This window comes from Nelumbo nucifera, chromosome 3 (genome assembly GCF_055504915.1).
Source record: "Nelumbo nucifera cultivar China Antique chromosome 3, China Antique-T2T, whole genome shotgun sequence".
Lineage (NCBI taxonomy): Eukaryota > Viridiplantae > Streptophyta > Magnoliopsida > Proteales > Nelumbonaceae > Nelumbo > Nelumbo nucifera.
Window position 1 is genome coordinate 6,958,357 of NC_142651.1, and position 20,281 is coordinate 6,978,637.

Here is a 20,281-nt window from a genome sequence, read left to right on the forward strand (position 1 = left end):
TTATTATAACAAATCCTCCTACTATTAGATTTTTAATAAGATAAAGATGAAACAACGTTATTTTTTTTTTTATCAATAACACTTTCATTAATTCATCAATAGAAGATTTACAAAAGGAGGACAAACATGCTCATCTTTCAAGAGCAACAAAGAACCTCAAGTAAAGAAAAAAAGAAAAAGAAAAGAAAGAAACTTGTTATCAAAGAAATAGAAGATGAAACAACGTTATCAAAGAAACTTGTTGCTTTTAATCAAGTCTATTTCCACGGATGGATTAGTATTGTTATTACTATTATCAGAGATTCCTCAATAGTCAATAACATGGTGGAGCTTCCCATTTTCCCAACAAGTAAAGATTTTATGGTCGGGATCAAATCCCTCCTTCACCAGTGGTTTTTTTTTTTTCTTTTTTGGTACCCCATTTGAGTAGCTCATTTGCCTAGAAAAAGAAGAAAAAGGAAAAGAAAATGTAAGCTGACAGGTGTGTTTGTTGCTTTTTCTTTTTGGTTTTTGCACTTACTAACATGGCCCTTTAATAAATAAACAAACGGTCAGATGGAGAAGTAAGGTTAGAATTTTGGATTGAATTGAAAATTCTTCTTATTATTATTGATTGTTCCAACTTCCATGATATTGACAGTTGACAGAACCATACCGGGACAAATGTATTAGATATCCATCAACATCCCATTTTCTTTCAAAAATCTCAACCATATGCGATATGTCCAATTATATGAAAGATTTGAACATCCACCTTTAACCATTTTAGACCTTTTATCAACCACCATTTGGTTTTAGGCCAGAATTATTATATAAAGAATTGGACAATTGCTACCAGTGATGAAGACCAATACACACCACCACCAGTGGCTTTATGGACCATCGACCATCTCAAATCAAATTGATATATATATATATGCATATACATCATCATGAAATAGCATCTTACATATCAGCCACCAGCTCAATGAAATAAATAAATAAAGGTGCAATGCATCATAGCAGCTCAGGCTCAGGACGTGGGTGGTGACATGAATATAAGTTGGGACGGGTGGGAGAATGATACAACAGATCAAAATTTATCTACCTTCTTACGGTTACAGTTTCATGGTCAAAATTTTGAGCTCTAAGCCCTTGTAACTTGTAACTTGTTTGTTGGGTTAGAAATAAGAAGCGCATTGACCAATTTCAACCTAATGTAATGCTGTAATGGTCGCAGACGGTAGAGAGGATTTGACCAAACCCTATGTATGGATTGCATCTCTCCCTCTCTGCCATCTCTATTTCTCTTTCTGCCGACGTTTTAGAACAAGTGAACTGATATGAATGAGATGAGATGAGTGACAAGTGGCAATTTTCTCGTTGTCAACCGTCATTTTCTGGGAGTGGTCAAAGTGGCCGCCTTCCACCAGTTTCCATTACATTTATAAGTTATAACAGCAAGCAGTACACCTGTTAGGCTGTTTGTTCGTTTGTATTCTGTGGTTTTAAATTTTAATATATACTGTATTAATAATACCAAGCCAAGGTCCTTGACTCCTGTATCTGACGAAGGTTTTTCACCTTGGAACTTGGAAGTTGGGTTCTACACCAAACGTTCTTATTTCTTACACAAAATTCCACCCATAGTTTATATTATAAGGACCACCGAATTAGAAAGAATAAAGGAGAAGAATATTCCAATCCAATTGCTTGAAAAAAAATGTTGACCAGATGCAAAACATGGTGCCAATATGCGTGCTACATGGAATCTATTACGTCATGAATTAAAATACCCCAAACCACTACACCTGGTCACAGGACACAGGGTGCTCTTACATGGAGCTAAAAAGCTAAAATAACATTTTAGCTCAAGCGGCTTCCAAACTTAAAATACAAGAATAGTGGCTGTACTCTTGTTATCCTTGAATCATTGTTTTTTTTTTACTTTTATTAGTAATTTACTATAATATTTAAACAGAATTAGCAGCTAAAAATAATGCCAGGATATACATTATAACAGGAGTAAAGGTTAATAACCCAAAGGAATTCATTTTTCTAACACAATCACTAACTATCATATTATATTACTGGGAATTGAGGAGATTGTTTCACTTCTATCAAAATTTCCACCGCCACTACACAATAGAAAATGAAGGCATCTACGATCATAGGTGATCCTTAATTTTGTTGAAGCTCGCAAGTCTCAAGTCAACATCATTAGAGATCTACCCATTTGGGAAAACAAGCTTCATTAATCATTCTCTGCCCTTAGTAGAGCCATGGTCGGGCCTAGTGCGCTGCTTCTCAAGGCTTTGTAGGACCATGCAGACTTTCCTGAACTCGCTTTAGTAGTCCAGCCATCCCTCTGTAACAGTTGTGTCTTCTTATCTTTTAAGGCCTGGCTGATCTCTTCCCAGACGTTTATCTGCTGCCCATTTCCTATAATAAGATGCTCCCTATTGAGATGAAACTCGGCACGTAATGTAAATCAATAACCAATTTAATAAAGATGTGATAGTTTTGAGTATGATAGGTACCTTTGACCCGGTCATCTATCTCCTTATTGTTGCTGTGTGGCCCCCCATCTGATACAGTGTCCTGATTGCTTGCAGGCCCACCTGATACCGTGCCCCGATTGTTCACAGGAACTGCATCACTCCCGCAGCTGACTTCGGTTGCAGGATTTAACTTGTCATGATGGACAACACGAACATCAACCAGAGATGCAAGATCAATCTGCACATTATACATGTCAAGGATAATATAAAGAAATGAAAAATTGGCACAGTTTGTAAGGTTGTACTATAAAGTGACGAGGTTTCAATAACATATATCCACAAGCCATAGTATTAACTGTAGAAACATTTTTTTCCTACCTGATTTGTTAAATAAATCAAATTCTAACCAATTTGCACGTCAGTCGGTATAAATTCAGAAAAAAGAAACTCAACTGCCTTGTCCCAACTATATGGTGTTGACTATACAAATCCTCTCTGCCATTCTGTTTTTTCATTATCATATTCAGTATTAAGTAATGGGCCCTTAAATCATTTCTCACTACTTCAGCCCATATTCTTCTTGACCTGCCCCTAGCTCTTGTAAGAGATCACTTCCGCCTGTATATATACTTTTTCTCATTTTATCACACCTATATGAGCTACTACTGTGTTCCTTCTAATAAGTTCACTTCTGATCATATCCTTTCTAACTTTCCAACTCATCCATCTTAACATTGGCATTTCACCAGATTTGTTTTTTAGACATTTTATTTCTTGACTGCCCAAAACTCAGCTCCACACAGCATTGTTAGCCTTGTCTATTTTATAAATTTTTCCTTTTAGCCTGAGAGGTATTCTACCAATACATAGAACTCCATCTATACTCCATTTTGCCCATCCCACTCTAATTCTATGGGCAACATCCTCCTCAGTGTCTCCCTTATCATGGATTATCAAACCAAGGTACGAAAAGAGGCTATATTGAGATGTCTCTTGGTCTTCAATTCTAAGCGTACCATCATCTCCACTCCTACTCCAATCTTGATTGTACCGCTAATCTCCACTACTGTTCCCGTTTTTATTAAATTTACATTGCAATATTCTGTTTTAGTCTTATTTAAAACCTCTTGTTTCTATGGCATTTGTTCTTAAATCAATTTTGCATTTAATCCCTCTGCAGTTTCATTAATTAGTAGTATGTCATCATCAAACAGCATACACCATTGGACCACCTCTATGTTTAGTCAATTCATCTATGGCCAATATGTCCCAACATTTAGGTGGCATGGAATAAAACCACCAACGAAAAACATAAATAAGTTGAAGATTTATTAGATATTATTATCTACAAGAAGAAATAAATGAATAGCATAGAAGCTAGGTAACTAGGAGTATTCAAGCATCTCCTTGATTTTCTCCTCTAATGTTGATAATAGCAATTAAGAAATTTAATAATAATACAAAAGTATTTTGTCTACATGAAAAGACACCTATATGTATTATTTCTGACATAAAGGCATATATATGAATATGTAATTTCTAGACCATGTAATACCTCACAACATAATTTGTTGCACCACACAATGGATTTTGAAGACTAGAAAATTACATACAAAATTAGACCTAATGAAAATAGAAGGCTGTCCCTAGCAAACAATGTTCATTTAAAAGATGTGAATCACATATTGTGAACCTGAATATGAACCAAATGAACAGGTGAATCAAGGAAGTATGGTTTAAGCTTTCAATAAAGTTAAACCAACCGAGGGCTGGCTCGTTGGTGTGTTAGCTGGTTTGTTCCAGCGTTGATGCGGAATCGAATCCCGCAACCAGCACTTTGGGCAAAAAGGGGTCAAGGGGGAAGCTATTAATGGTAAATGGCACCAAATACCCAGAAAAAAGTAAAGCTAAAATTTTCAAGGGATTACATGGAATGCCACGTCCACAGTCTACTAAAACAGTATATTGTCTTTCCTTTTGGTCTTTGAGTCAAAAGAAACATGCATCAAGAAATAGAAGAAAATACAAAAACACAATTCTCCCTTGCCAAGAATTTATAAAATCACCCAGCAAAGCCTTGGAGAAATATCATAATAAGTATAGCAAGTACCTCTAGAGAGCCATCTTCCTTGTAAAGGGAGGTATCCAACTGCATTTCAGATGCATCTCCATCTGCCTTCTGATCAGAAACAATAGGGTACTCTGAAACAGGTAACAGCATAACCATATTGGATCCAGAATCATACCATGATACTTTCCCAACCTACAGCAGAAAAATGGTATTGTCAAATACAACGATTTGTGTGTGTGTGTGTGTGTGTGTGTATATATATATATATATCTTTCATAATGGTAAATGGTTAGCCAAAAGGTAGCATACTCGAAAAGGAGAAAGCTCAGGGCACCATGATGAAGATAGCTCAACAAGACGATATGCAATCACATCACCTTCCTGCAGTAAAAAATAATGTCAATCTTCTACTTCTCTCATCTCGACTCAGAGGAAACAAAATTGTGGTTTATCATGAAATCCCTATATTTCACTAAAAGCATCCAGATTTAATACACAAGTTGGAAACAAAGAAAGAGGCCAGTTAATATGATTCACTTACCACTATAAAGCCATAGCAGAGTCATGGAATGGGCAGACTATTAGACAATGAATTTATACTAAAAAAATGTTGTCCAACATAGACACTGTATCCAGTTGGAAGTGTCCATGCACCATTGGTAAGAAACAGCATGATACAGTTAGGAGTGTCAATCCATGCCAGGTCTAAACAGTAAAATGTGTAATAGCTACAAACCTTAGGCAAGCTAGCCAAGGTAGTAAGACTATCAAAGTCTATAGCCCCATCTGCAGTCTCCCCTTCGTCAGTAACCATCTCTTCAGTAGATTCCCTATAATCACTCCTTCCACAAAATAAATTTTTCTCTCTACCCCATTTTTGACCTTTTTTCTTGCTGATGGTACCACTCCATTGAAAAGTCTCCTGAAACAATTCATGGTAATGGTTTCATCATATAGAAAATCAAAGACTAATAAAAAAAGATGGAGCACAACTGAAAACATGAAAAATAGGAAAGAGAAAAAGAATCAGTCCAAATAAACATCAAATGCCTTATGCACTAAAAGCTTCATTAAAAAAAATTAGACTAATAAATAAAAAAAATTAAGAAACATGTTATTTTTAACGATGGAAAAAATGAATAAAGACAATAATGATGTAACTACTTATGTTACATTAACCTTTAGATAGACCCGTGAACAACAAACCCCGTTATTCAATTAGGATATAGGTTTGATAGACCTAAAAGACAGACAACAACAACAACAACAAATTGACACTGGAGATACTAATGAGAACAATAAGGAGCATACCACTTCATCTTGGTTTTGTTGGACAATTTTCTCTGTATCAACCAAAAGAAATACATAATATCAGGCATTTAGCATAAATACAGAACACAATTTTGAGATTTAAATAATTTGTTAGAACCAAACCTCAGAAAACCTTCAAGCACATGGGTTTCAGTTTCCTCTTCAATACAAATTAAGGTAATTAATTCCATAGTTCAGGCAGCCAGTAAACTGCCGGAAGTGAGAGAATTGATTATTGAACTAAGTAACAATAACAAAGATATTACATCTTAAAAACAAATATGCCAGGATATATGCATGCTGGCACTCTTATGAACATAGATTGTAAAACTTGTATATGTATCTGTGAGATAAGATTTTATGTTCTGCACTTACATATACTTTTTTTATAGATGAAAGGAATTATCATTAATACAGATTAAGTGAGCATACAAACAACCTAAGAATACGCACAAGATGTGACCTCCTCTTTAAGGATGAAAGCAAAAACTCACACTAAACAGAACCCAGTTTACAAAGTAGCCCAATACAAAGAAACCCTTGAAATCCCTTGTTTAGCAAGAGAATCAGCCAAAATATTTGTTGACCTGCTAACCCACTGAAAACTGACATGTTTCTTGTAAAACATTTAACTCTTCTTAGGGGATCACTATAACCCCAATTAACAGTATCCGGATTCGACAACCAACCCACAGCCCTTGTAGAGCCTCCAACTCCCACTGGTCCTGAGAATAAGGAAAGAATGCTGCTGCCCTTATCTCTCAAAATCCCTCCTATGCCTGAGCTCCTGGATTACCAATTTACCTTGACTACTCTCATCAAAGTTTAATTTCACAACACCCTATGGAGGGGGTAGCCAACTAGCTTGTATTCTGCACTTACATATACTGATATTAGGAGTGCAGCTCTGGTTAGCTCGGGTTAAGATTTTACCAGTGTTCAATGAACCAGAACGGACATAGAACCGGAACAGGGAGAGGTTCATGGGTCAGAGGTTCAACCACAGTCAAACCAGAGGTTGAACCATGATGATGTGGCATATACATATATAGTTTACAGGTCATATAAATACTACATATAAAATGTTTCACAAATATAACTACACTTGCATGTGGTGGATAGGTGGCTTGTTTTTAAGTTTGTAAAATAAATGACCAAGGTTCAAGCCTCCTAATTCACATTTTCTTCAAAATGTGTGTATTAAAGCACTAAATACGTCAAAGAGGCACAAATAAATGCAAGCAAAGAGATGTATTGATGGTAACAAGACAATACATATAAATAAGAGGTCTTGGATTCAAGTCTCGTTATTAACATTTTGAAGTTTCTATTCATGTTATGACCCTAGTGGTTTCATAAAACCAGGACTGGTTCACCGGTTTTCCGGTTAAACCAGCCAGTCATCTGGTTTTTCATGAATTACAGTTTTTAGTGTATGACGAAACCGGCCAAAGGGCCAGATCATGGTTTAACTAGTTCGACCAACTGGTTCAGTTTGGTTTTCTAAACAATGCATTTTACATTTCTTTGGGCTCAGGCCTTTGGGCTAGGTCCATTCAAATTTTGACAGAAACCCAACCTGAGCCTGCCCAAGTTGTACCCCTAACTAACTATGATGTCTACTAAAGGGCCGAGTCACGATTTAACCGGTTCGACTACTGGCAGCCTGCCCTGCGAACCACTGGGCCTGGGCCTCGGGACAGGCTCCCCTCTTAGGGAATTCATGCCAAGCAGGCACACCCCACCAAGCACATGAAAAACTTATGATGAAACTAAACTACATGCCTAAAAAAGATTAGATTTCAATATCAAGGGGAGTATGGCAAGTCAGTTCTAAAAGGCACCATGGAACATGGATACATATAGAAGAAACACATAAATCATAGACATATACAGGAAAGTAGTTTATAAAAGGAGACATTGCTGAAAGACTTATTTCTTGTTTTTTTTATCGTTAAGTGGGAAAGTAGTTTATAATAGTATCAAACACCTAGGCAGCATTAGGCACCACATAGGATAATTGAAGTTGGAACACCCCCAAAATACTAGAAACATCTTTTTGATGTTTCCCTCCAACACCCCCATCCATATAGCCCAATGCAAAATGTGGTGTGGCTGTTTCCCAACCGAATACATTTGTGTATGTTAGTCACATCACCTATGTGGCACTTATATGGAGTCAAAATGCAAATTCAATGACACAGTACCAAAGACCTCTAAATGAATAGAAATGAGGTATACCAAACGCAAAAGCAGTTACTTTAACTGCTTATAATAAGCAGTACAATATCTTTTCAGATTAATGCACACAATATGCAGCTTAGATGATAAAATTTTAAGTTACTAGAAATTCCAGTCCAAAAAACATTAGAAGCTCAGTAACATGTTAAAAGTAAATGCACAATACTTTCAACTTATCCTTTTAAAGCATCTACAAAAAAGCAGCTATTATAAAATTTACAAATTACATGAATAGTTTAGTATGTCAAAATAAATAGATAATTAAAAATTGTAATGATAGTTTAAAATTTCTTTTAGCAATAAAGTTTATATATCTTAATATCTTTTTGAAATCTTAATATATTTATAACATAGTATTTTATTTCTATATGAATGCTTAGGTAGATCAATTCAAGAAAACTGATATGATTTATGAAATATTTAAGAATATTTGTAACTTTGATTTGTTTATGTTGTTACTAATTAAAACATAAATAAATAAAATCAATGAAAATCAATGAAGGAAAAGCATTATAAGCACATGTCCATTGATATTCCTAGACAGATATAGATAAGAATTCTTGCCTTGTAGGCATATCTGATTTCCTCAAAACAACAGCAAGCAACACTATTCACATTAGAGACCAACCAGAGGATCTTAATTTTCCACTCAGAAAACTTGATGAAAGAATCCACATGAGAGAACATTCTCTACAGAAATGAAAAATGACAGAACCAAACCTTTGCCAAGGGGCTCAAAGCGTATATGTCCTGGCCTAACTACTACAGGAACAACTTCATCATCCACATTTCCATCCTCCTCTGCTTCTTGATGTTTTGGGGATTGTTTTTGCGTATCTTTTTCAAGAATATTGTGCTGAATTAGCTGCTGGTCAAAAGATAGTAATCAGAAGACACATATTGTAATAATGACACCAAAGCTACAGTTTTGATTGGTATTGGTTGAGCACAACGGTCAGTTTTTTCTATAAACTTGTAGATGGCTGCATGCCTACAACACACACACGCACACATGAAGAATATTAAGTGTTCTCATGTATGATTCATTATCGAACAAGTCACTCACCTTCAAGAATGGGCAATCATTAGTCACCCAGCCCAGCCAGGGGTATGGCTAGGTCCAAACCAAGGTTGTTCTGCATGCTACACAGGCCAGCTTAGCCAGGGCCCACTATAATCACATACAATGACAGACCAGGTGTGGGCTATATGCCTTAAGGCCCAGTAGGCTCCAACATGGCCCCAGTAATACGAAGTTACGAACAGACACACAGACATGCAAACATGCGGGATTACAATAATGGATTTTCTCGTATTTCATTTTTTTAAGTCTTAGTTTTAAGTAACAAAACCTACATTATCTGTTCTAAGCTGTGATCCATGACTGAGTTGAACAGTTCAGCAGTTTAAACACCCAGGTTGGACGAATTTTGACCGAGTCAATGGGTTTTTGGGCATTGACGGGTTTGGATTTGAAGTTTGAACCAGACCATCTTGACCTCTGGATGATGGATCAAACGGTTCAACCATCCAGGTCAACAACGGGTTGATAGCACTGGTAAGAATGGGAAATGCTAGGGCCAGGTACAAATTTACAACTGTTTTGAATAGGGGCGGACACAAACCAAGCTCTTCACAAGCAATTTAAGCTTGGCTCATGAAAAGCTCGATCCGGCTAGATCTAAACCAAGCTTTGAGCTGATCTCAACCCAATATATAGGCTTGTTTACTAATTGAGCCAAGCTCGAGCCTTATGAAGCTCGGTTTGTGAAGCTTGCAAGCCAAATCGAGCTTACATTATATATAATATTTTTAATTTTTATAAGTATAATAATAAATGATTTTTATATGTATATTGATAAATAATTTCTATATGTATAATAAGAAATTATTGTTTATATGTGCACTTTTTATATATATAATCTTTATGTATATTTTTTAATTTTTATATGTATACTTTTTTACATATGTAATTGTTTATTTTTTATATGAAGCTTGGCTCACTATTGAGCTTGAGCCGAGCCGAGCTCGAACATATGAGCTTTGGGTCAAGCCAAATTCGAACTTATGTTTCTAGCTCGAATCAAGCTGGAGCCCGAACTCGAGCCTCATGTTCTACCAAGTTGAGCTCAAATAGCTCAGCTCGGCTTGAACCCATTCCTAGTTTTTTGATAAGTGAATCCACTCCTAGTTTTGAATAAGATTTTTTTTGATAAATTAATTTTGAATAAGAATTTGTGCAACTATAACTGTGACAATCTATGGCTATTTTGAATGATGATCTGTCCTACACTCCCAAGTCATTTGGAGCAATGTTTTAAAAATCGACCTGGAACTGGAACCTCTTCAGCCACCGGTTTCCGAGTCAGCAATTCGATCGTCCAGTTCAAACTGATATCCCATTGCAATTTAAAAAAAAATAATTAAAATAAAAAAAAAAACAGCCAAAAGCCGTTGTCCAGGTAGAAGGGATTGATGGTTCAAGCACCTGGGTCGACGGGTTGCTAACCAAGTTAACGGTTTTTGGCAAAATTCTGGTTCGGGGGTGAAACGGAACCAATTGACTAGATAGTTTCCGGGCCAAACAGCCAAACCGTCTGAGTCAACAACAGTTCAAAAACCATGATTTGGAGAGTAGTGTTGTACATTTTAACCTTCTGCTATTAATGATAAACATTGTTGCTGGTCAAAAACGGGAAAAAGTTCTAGAAAAAATTTTACATGAAAAAACAGTTACATTACCTCCAAGCCTTTCTAAAAAGTAAAGGACAAATACCTCTTCCTTCTGAGATCTAACCAGCTCCCGTAACCATCTTCTTTTGGCTTTTTTGCGTCGAGCACTTCTGCTGGGGAGCTGCAAAAGCTCAGATGTAGATGAGATATATGGTAAAGTAGTTTTCGGGACAGGAGCAAGTACCAAAAAAAGTGAAATTTTTAAACAAATAAACATGTGCAAATAGAAAAACTTGAAAATTCATATACTTTCTCATCAATAACAAGGACTTGGTGAATATTGTATATAGGTCATTACTTAATTCAGTGGTAGTTTGGTAAGACTTAATGAAAAATCAGTGCCATAAAAGCATACAAAAATTTTAAAACACAAATCGTTAACCTCCTATTTACCTTTGGGCTGCATTTGGTTTGAAAATAAAAGGTAGGGAAACCTGCACAAACCTTGTATAGGTTTCCCTTCCTTTCCCTACCTTTTCTTTCAAACCAAACAAAGCTTTGATGATTGCTCCCTTGGGAACCCAGTGCATTGTTTTGGTGGACCATTTAGAGGCTATGCAGGAGAAATCATATTAATCTACTCAGGACCAATAACCTCAATGGTTCAATGAGTGCAGATACTGGCACTTTTACATGGGCATGGACTGATATCTGCGTTCCAATTAGACAGGGTAGTGGAGACAGGAAACTCAAGGGCAGTCAATGGATGGATCGGGACTTATTCTGAAAACCGCTAATACTTTGTTATTATGCAAAATAGGCCAGCCCTTTGGCTTCCACAATGAACATCTCATTGAAATCTACATCAGCTAATACTCTAGCAGCACATGCTCTTGCAAGGGATGACATTGGGAAGAGTTTACTACATTGGGATCAGACCCTGCCAAGGTAGTTCTTTTTTTATAGTAAATGACAAGAAATTTTCATTAAGAATAAAGAGTTGACAAAATGGAAAGGTGATGAGACAATACAACAACACCCTTAACAATCAAAGAACAGAAGATTTTGACTCAAATCCAATTACAGCACTTGTAATGACAGTTCTAGAGTGGAGCAAAATGGGAGCCAAAAGTTCTTTGCAAACTTTTGAATTCAGGATGGACTAAAATCCAGTCTACTAGCATCTTTTCTATATCCAAGCATAACCTTTCAGTATCCTTTTGTCTACCATCAAATATTTTTCTTTAAGCTTTCTGTTGGACTTTTGTCCTTGTATTTATGGCTTGCCTCTTTTAAGATCTTTGGATCCTACCTTCCATGGGGGGTCATGATGAGTTTACTACTCTTTCTCTTTTCTTTCTCTCTAAATAAAAATAAATAAAATAAAATTCAAGTCATCAGTACAAACAAACACACAAACAAGTATATCTAAGCACATAAGGAGAAAGCTTATACCATTGCAAATTTCCCTACAAAAATTATACAATCCTTACATGGCTAGAATTCCAATACCAAGTCTTGTTTCACAAAGGTAACCTTTTATGACATTAAGGCATATTGAAAAAAAAAAGAATATACAAGGAGCTACATTTCCTATATGAAACAAATAGCCAAATAGCATATACAAAAGCTACACGTCCACGAATATGTCTACAGCTTATCTTTTATAGATAACCGTAAGATTTTGCTACTACCAACTGTAATAGATTAGGATTTGCAATGATGCACCAAATATTCTGTTGCGATCCCTTTGTCCCATGTTGGTAGTATGGGATGCTAATGTGAGATATCCCACATTGGTAGTATGGGATATTGTTGTGTGGTATATATGTGCTTGGGTTCCCTCCCTCTAATAGCTAGCTTTTACGGGTGAATTCTCCTAAGACACGTATCAAATGGTATCAGAGCCTACACCATACCTCCCAGTTGCAATCGTGCAGCGCAGGTGGTGGCGTTGGTATTGCATTGTTCAGCTAGGAATAGGTAGACTGGTGCAAAGCCAGTCTGCGTGGGCACCGGGATTGCAGAGCGTGGTGGAATGTTACGATCCCTTTGTCCCACGTTGGTTAGTAATATGGGATACTGTTGTGTGGTATATATGTGCTTGGGTTCCCTCCCTCTAACAGCTAACTTTTAAGGGTGAGTTCTCCTAAGACACGTATCATATTCACTGGAAGCTCTATCCTCAAACAAAGTCTCAAGTAGGTATGAAGTTATTGCTAATAAGAAAAAGTTTTTCCCACACCCAACCTTGCTGATCTATTTAATGTCAAATTCATTTATCTAGGAATCCATCTAAAATGGAATGACAAATAGGAAAAAATATATACTGATCTCATTGTGATAGTGAGCTGAGTCCCACATACCTTTGCCAAACCGAGTACTCCATCTAAATGCATTAGCTGCATCTCCTTCAGTAGTCAAGAAGGTGCAATGTAGTCATTTATCAATATATGTTTGGGCACAGAAAGTGCCCCTCCAAAGTGGCTTTCCTGGTTTAGACTGCATCCCTTGGCAAATGTCTCACCAAAGATAAGCCGAGCAGAAGAGGCAATCACGTTACTTGTCTTGACTGCCCCCTTTACAATACCACTCAGGAATCCATTGATTATTTCTAAACTTCCCGGTGAGCAGGCTCATTTAAAACCATTTTCTAACAATCTTCATCTGAACTGAGTCTTTCCTAGCTCTGTCACTGGTTTTTTGCATAGTTGGCTCATGGATGGACTTTCTTGGCAATGGTAAAATCATTTGCTGTATGCTGCCAGCGGCTGTTTTTTGGTCTATTTAGTCTGAGAGGAACAGCACAATTTTTTAGGGCAAATCTCTCAAATTGATGAAACTATACATAACATGACAGCAAAGATCTCTTGGGAAAAGGCATCTAAGGTTCCAACTGAAACCTCTTTTGTACTTAAATCTATATTATGTATTTTCTGGGGGTTTTCTCCATATGTTCAACTCCATTCAACTTAACTAAACCAAATGCATAACAATTTCCAACCATTTGGATTAGCCATAGATATTTTGTTTTGCCATTCCAGTCTATTTAGGATCTGAATATTTTAAAGTTGTGAATCCTCAAACTCTTCCCAACACTTAAGATATAGGTGGGTGATGGGATTAGGATTCAGGTTTTGCTATACAAAGAAGACATGGTTCAGGCTTGTTAAAGATTAGCCAACAAAGTGGTATTTGTCATCCAATGACTTGAAAGGAACTTGAATGATTAGGAGATTTATCATGGCTGCTTTAAATTCAATAAGCAACTTAAAATTCTGAACATTTCTGTGTTCATTTATGGACCCACTGCTTGGAGATATTTGGTGTTCATTGGTACTTTACTGAGAGAGAGAGAGAGAAAGAGAGAGTTTACTAATGTGAATCCTCTGAACTTATCTTTTGAACAACCCATTCTTTCCAACATACAACAATATTGATAGAGGGCATCTAACCATTATCTTAAGATCCCAAGGACCCCAATAATAGCCCATGACAGTTAGGATGGCCCACAAAAAAAATTGTTCCCCACTATTTCTCTCCAATATGGGCCAGTTAGACTTTTCTGGCATTATTCTTTAAGATCTCATATAGTAATGGAAATACCTTTAGAAGGGCTCATCACACAGGCAACCCAAAGGCCGCAAAAGGTTTAGATCATCTTCAAATTTGAATTAGTTCATGCTTTGTTATCTTTAACAGATCCAGAAACTTTATTAATCAGAATAAAAGGAAGAAATACAGTAAAAGATATATCCCATGTTGAATGCAGAGAACCACCTGGTTCACCCTAATTTCAAGTGTTTTCATGCCACACAACCTTCTTGATGGAAGAAAAGATCAAAAGCATAGATCTGAGTAAGCAAGATTCAAAAACCTCAACCAAATAACCCAATCAATCAGCCCTAAAAGATCATTTACTTCTTTTATCAGTCTCTGACATTAAAATCTGCAATCGTAAATCCTTATTACTTGCTATCTAAACCCTAAGACTACTATTATGAGCCCCAACCATAAGATCAAATATCCACAAGAAGCATCCTACATTAAATATCTTTATCTGATACTTTCAGGTTAAAAATAAAAGCAATGAAAAAATAAAGTATAAGCCACGACATTATATGGAAGAATTAAGCATATAACAGTTTAAAAGAAGTAAATACAATTTTTGTTTACCTTCAAAAAAAAAGAGTAAACAGATAGCAGTTTAAACCTAAGATGTACAGATACAAATACAAAAACAGATATGGGAAACAGAAAATGACTCCTCATTCCAAGACACAGATCCAACCATAGAGGTATGGACATCCCATTTAATAAAAGATCTACTATGCTTTGAATTTAGTTTTTTTTCTAATATAAATATTATTTCAATGCTTATACCTTGTCAAGTTCAATTTAAACTTTAAAATCTATAAAAATTTCTTAGTCTGATTTGTTAAAATATAATAGGCTAAAGGGCATGCTTTTGAAGTGTCCTTGCAAATTGCAATATCTAGCATCATGCCAGGCATGTAACATGGGTCCAAGCAACAAAAACTCTTCCAAAACCTTCAAAAATTTTAAAGAAAAGTAATCTGAACAATCTTTTGTTTAGATGAGAATTTTGCATAGATTTACAATTCACACCAGGTCAAGGTGATGCAGTCATATTTTTCATTCCAGGATCATGTTTTTCAGACTTTTTGTTTCCTTCACTGTCATTAGGACAGGCCCATTTCCTATCTTATGCTTTTTTCTCATAATGAAGTGATGAATGTCAAACAAAAACTTACGCTTCTTCATAATTCTAAACTTGATCGAGTAAAAATAAATTGTTTCAATTGGCAATCTACTGATTTGCTTTCAGAGCTAAGATTTTCTACATTCTGCCACTAATGCATCCTCCCTGCAAAATAGCTTTTAAGTTTTAAAGGCTTTTCATGAATTAATTAAGTCTATCCTTTTTGACCTATGTGCTCATATGAAGTTTGAATCAATTCATGGCAATATCTTCACAGAACTTCTTTATGTTAGTTAAGCAATAAACAGATTTCTCCAGTCCTGTCATAACCTTGCAGCTTCTCAAAGTGAAACTTACATGAACTACAATTTCAGTAAAGGAAGAACCCATCTTGTTATTCTTCAAAAAAATAATAATAACCCAGATATCAATTAGGCTAAAACAAACCTTTCTGATTCCCTCTGGAACATGAGAACCATCAACACCTTCAGCATCATTTTCTTGAAGTTGACCACATCTACACAATTGAAATGGACATTCAGATGCATTTATTGGGCTAGAATAAGAATAGGATAAGGAGTCAGGAGGCATTAATTGAGTGAATTACTGCCAGAGTGGCTCATTGGGCCAAGACCATGGATATATTCTCAATTTTCTCAACAGATGGCATTATTAGGAAGTAGAGAGAAGTGGCAACTGCTCCATCTAAAAAGAGTACAGGCAACAAGAGTTGGATTCCACCTGAAAGAGGGTCCTTAAAATTAAACTTCAATGGAAACAGTAGGGGCAATCCGGGGATTTTAGGAGTTGAGGTAGCTTTTAGAAACAAGGAAGGTAATATTGTTGCTTTGTTTTCAGGTCCAATAGGAATGGGAGACTCCCTAAGGGCTGAAGCTATGACAGTCATGGAAGGTGTGCAAAGGGCAAAATAGATGAATGTGGAAAGGTTGATTATTGAAGGAGATTCAAAATTGGTGGTTGGGTGGTTGCAAAACAGAAAGGCTACAATGTGGTGCTACGGTAATGAAGCAAAAAAGTTCAGGTGGTTACTGAGAGTTATGGAGGCGAGGGTTTCTTGGATCCCAAGGGAAGCTATTAGCTTGGTAGATGCTCTAGCAAAGCGCACACACAGGGAGGGGAGGACAAATGTTTTGGGCACAATTATAACTCAATTGTAAGAACGACTAAAGGGTACTCAAGGGGTAGAGATAAGATTCCTTGTCACTACAAGAGAGATTGTGCATAGATTAATCTCTTGCAATTAATGAAATTCTAACAGTTATTGATAAAAAAAAAAAAAAAATAGATGCAGTCTAGAACCCAAGAGTGGAAATCTTCCACCACTTGAAAAGGTCAGATAAGAGGATATGTATCAGTAAACATCATGGAAACAGAAACGTGAAACCAGAATGTAAGGCATCACACTTAGAGGAAGAACTAGAAAGAAGCCTATGATTTTATGAAAACATGCTACAAGTTTCATATAAAAGATGCATAAATGAAGTGTATGTACAAGCATACTGATGCAGGCAATGGTCATACAAAGATAGGAACAATAATATGCAATTTGCTTATCAGCAATTACATGCAAATTCCAGAGCCCCTGACAATGATGTTGACATTTTAAAAGAAAAGGGAAAACTAACCGGCAAGCATGGGATAATTTATTATACATAAATAATTACTCAATATGAAAATTCAAGTATATTCACTAGTTCTTATCAACAATCTAAATCCATGAAATCAAATATGAAAATAAATGACAGAACCTACCTCTCTTCGTTGGATGTAGACTCACAGTAGTTAATCCTTTCATCAATTTCAGGAGCACTTATAACATCTGATTTTCCACATTTATTGGAGAATTTATTCTTCTTTTGAAGATTTTTTGGGGAGACAACTCCATTGAGATGACCACTTTCATTTTTCTCTATATCAACATCACATTCAACACCTTTGGGGACCACTAGACATTTTTCCTCGCTAGTAGACTTAGCTTTCTTCCTCCTGTAATTTAGGGAATCATATAAGTGGTGAAATACATACCGAAATAATTGCACTGTTATTAAACATCTAAAAGCTGCTAAAAATATTTCAAACCAAAAATGTACAGCAGCTCTGCACAATCATAGAAATGAGAAACTTGTTAGACAAAATGCAGCACACTATGCAACTAGTGTCAATATCAATACAATAGCAGATATGGTCAAGAAATTATAAAGGAAAACTGCAGGAACATTCCACTTCTATAAAGTTTACATCAATATGTGCATATATGTTCTGGAGAGACCAGCATCTCATTTCAAATACAAACTCAATATTTTCTTTTGTCATAACTTAACAATCTTAGTGATGCAAGCTAATTTAGATTAAAAGATTAAACACAGCCAGGAAATATCAGGTAAACTAATCACAGATGATGTAATATTTGCAATTAATTATAGTACAAAAGCATATTGTATAACTGCTAACAAGAGAAGATACGATAAGATACTAGTAGAAAACTTTCAGCATATTTATAATCTTATATAAGTAGCACTCCCAAATCAGAGATCATAGAGATTAGGAGAATCCCTATAAGACAGAAGGACATGAAGAAATACTTTGAATTCTGGATTTTCTTTGATGATTTCCTTTTCTTTGATATTTTTTGCCCACTTGATGTATTTACCACATGCAGTGTATCTTCAATGCGATCATCTTCCTCCTCTTCAGGTTCACTTTGGTAGCCACCAGACTCTTTCTCAAATTCCTCAAAAGCTAGAAGCTCCACCCTTGTAAGCAAAGGTCGCTTCTCCACAATTTCAGAATCCTCTGCATAATTTTTCTTTTCTTCCAGCCTGGATATCTCTGTTAATGTATCTCCTTTCTTTTTCACCCTGGTATTAACATCAGAACATTATAATTTGAAAAAAAATAGAGAAAAGAGTGCATTGTAACATATACAGCCGTACATTACAAAATATTCATAATTAACCTGATAATGTCTCTGTCTTTTAAAATTTGGGTTGATTCAAATGGTGGTAAAACGAATCCGTCCATCTGCAAGTAGAACAGAACAGCATGTTTAATTATACGTACGTAACCAGTCAAAAGGAAGAAAGGCAATCCCTATACCATGAAACTTGGATCATTTTTAAACATCAAACGTTAATAGGAAATCTGGAAATGTCCAAGAAAAAACATGTGTTTTCGTCAGTCTTGGCAGAATTCTTTTCTGGATAATGCCATTCGGATATTTGCCATTAAACAACAAAAAGTATTAACGAGCTTCCACGGGCGCGTGCATATGGGATATTGTTGTCGTGGATTGCTTAGCTTTACTGAGGGATGTTTGGTAATTAGCTTCCCAAGACCATGTAGTCGGTAGTCACCCAACATTACCAACTAGGCAACTACTCAAGCTAGCTATATTTGTTAGTTCGTTTTGCCTCCGATGATAACTTAAAGTCCGGCAATGACCGCCGAAATTTCTCAGGCCTAACCCTTAAAGCACAAAGAAAATACCTAATTCGAGAAACCAGATATACTCGACATTAAATGGAGAAGAACAAAACAGATATATCCTACAGATAGGCAACTGTGAAACCTTAGTCCCAGCAATAGAATGATGTCACCATATTCATTTTTTCGGTGATTGTTGTTGATGATGAAATTATAAAAGAGACGAAGAAAGATACTTACGGAGAGGAGGAGGCCATTAGGGCAAGATTCTTCGAGGTCGAAAGTGCGAATTAGATAAGATGAGAGATCGGAGACGGTTTCATGTTCGGGCTTTAGAAGAAGCCAGCATCTCTTCAGCCCATTTGACCTCTGAGATTTGTTGAGAAGATGACGATCGCCGAAAAGCAAACGGAGTCTCACACTCCCCATGCAGATTCAGGTAGAGAGGGGATAGTGAACTACTGGACTCCACTGTGCAAGGCTATGAGTGAACAACAATACACTAAAGTCTGCTCTGTGTTTGTTGACGGCTTGACGCTTAAACCCCTCGAGTGGGATTTAATGTTCTATCTTTTATGCACAACCACTTGGCTCATGCTCACCAAAATACGCGTCCTTGTGTGGGGAGAAGAACAGCGATTTGGCGGGAGCTTGTTAAAAATGGATCCAAAGGAGGACAGAGGAGTTTGGACTTTAGTCCATTTGCTAAAAATGGACCAGTTTGATTTTGAATATTAAGTATTAACATCGCACAAATTCCCAAAAGCCACCTTAGCGTAAGAATGTTTATGGGCCGGCCATGCGTGAGGTAGTAGCTGACTTTAGAGCTGTTTAGGCCCGGCCTGATCCGCGCCCCAGGTCTGATAGCATATGCCACGGCCTAACCTGGTGCAGGCGGGATTTGAATAGTTGATCTCAAGTCTCCTTTATAAATTATGGTCAGAAAGAGACCTTATTATTAGTAAGCGCTTTTATTTATGTTTTTTTATTTTTCAAAATGGCCATTTTAGTTATAAAAATCTATTATTAAAATATATTTTTGATTCATCCAAGTGTTGATAATTTTCTCCTATATATGAAAGTTATTTATTCACCTAGGAGATGGATACCAAGAAAATAGATTTTCCCTAATTCCCACATAAATCTGAAAAAAAAAAGAATATACCCACTTAATAAAACCATATTTTAAAAATAAATTAAAGTTTATAATGAAGTTTATATGCTAGTGCAAAGGAAAAATTATGTAAGTGGACAATTAACAATTAACCTCATACGATAATTTGGATTTAATTTTTATGACCAGACCTAAGGTTGTAGGACAGGTGAGATTCCCTTCCT

General features: G+C 36.2%; 1 protein-coding gene across 3 annotated transcripts; it reads right to left on the minus strand.

The window, feature by feature from the left end:
* Nucleotides 1-1,962: 1,962 nt before the first annotated feature.
* Nucleotides 1,963-19,620, minus strand: LOC104593053 (sphere organelles protein-like protein). Of its 3 annotated transcripts, none has more exons than XM_010252716.3 (13): nucleotides 19,184-19,620; nucleotides 18,477-18,541; nucleotides 18,103-18,378; nucleotides 17,273-17,506; nucleotides 15,947-16,016; nucleotides 10,880-10,957; nucleotides 8,824-8,968; nucleotides 5,863-5,894; nucleotides 5,288-5,473; nucleotides 4,861-4,932; nucleotides 4,591-4,743; nucleotides 2,520-2,718; nucleotides 1,963-2,421 (listed from the first exon to the last, which is right to left on the minus strand). In XM_010252716.3, exons 1-13 carry the CDS (start codon nucleotides 19,370-19,372, stop codon nucleotides 2,234-2,236), a joined length of 1,887 nt encoding a protein of 628 aa, XP_010251018.1. In that variant the 5' UTR covers nucleotides 19,373-19,620; the 3' UTR covers nucleotides 1,963-2,233. The 3 variants fall into 3 exon arrangements, with proteins under 3 accessions (XP_010251018.1, XP_010251015.1, XP_010251019.1); XM_010252713.3 differs by having other exon boundaries at nucleotides 8,824-8,971; nucleotides 19,184-19,581; XM_010252717.3 differs by having other exon boundaries at nucleotides 2,300-2,438; nucleotides 8,824-8,971; nucleotides 19,184-19,583.
* Between the last annotated feature and the right edge of the window lie 661 nt (nucleotides 19,621-20,281).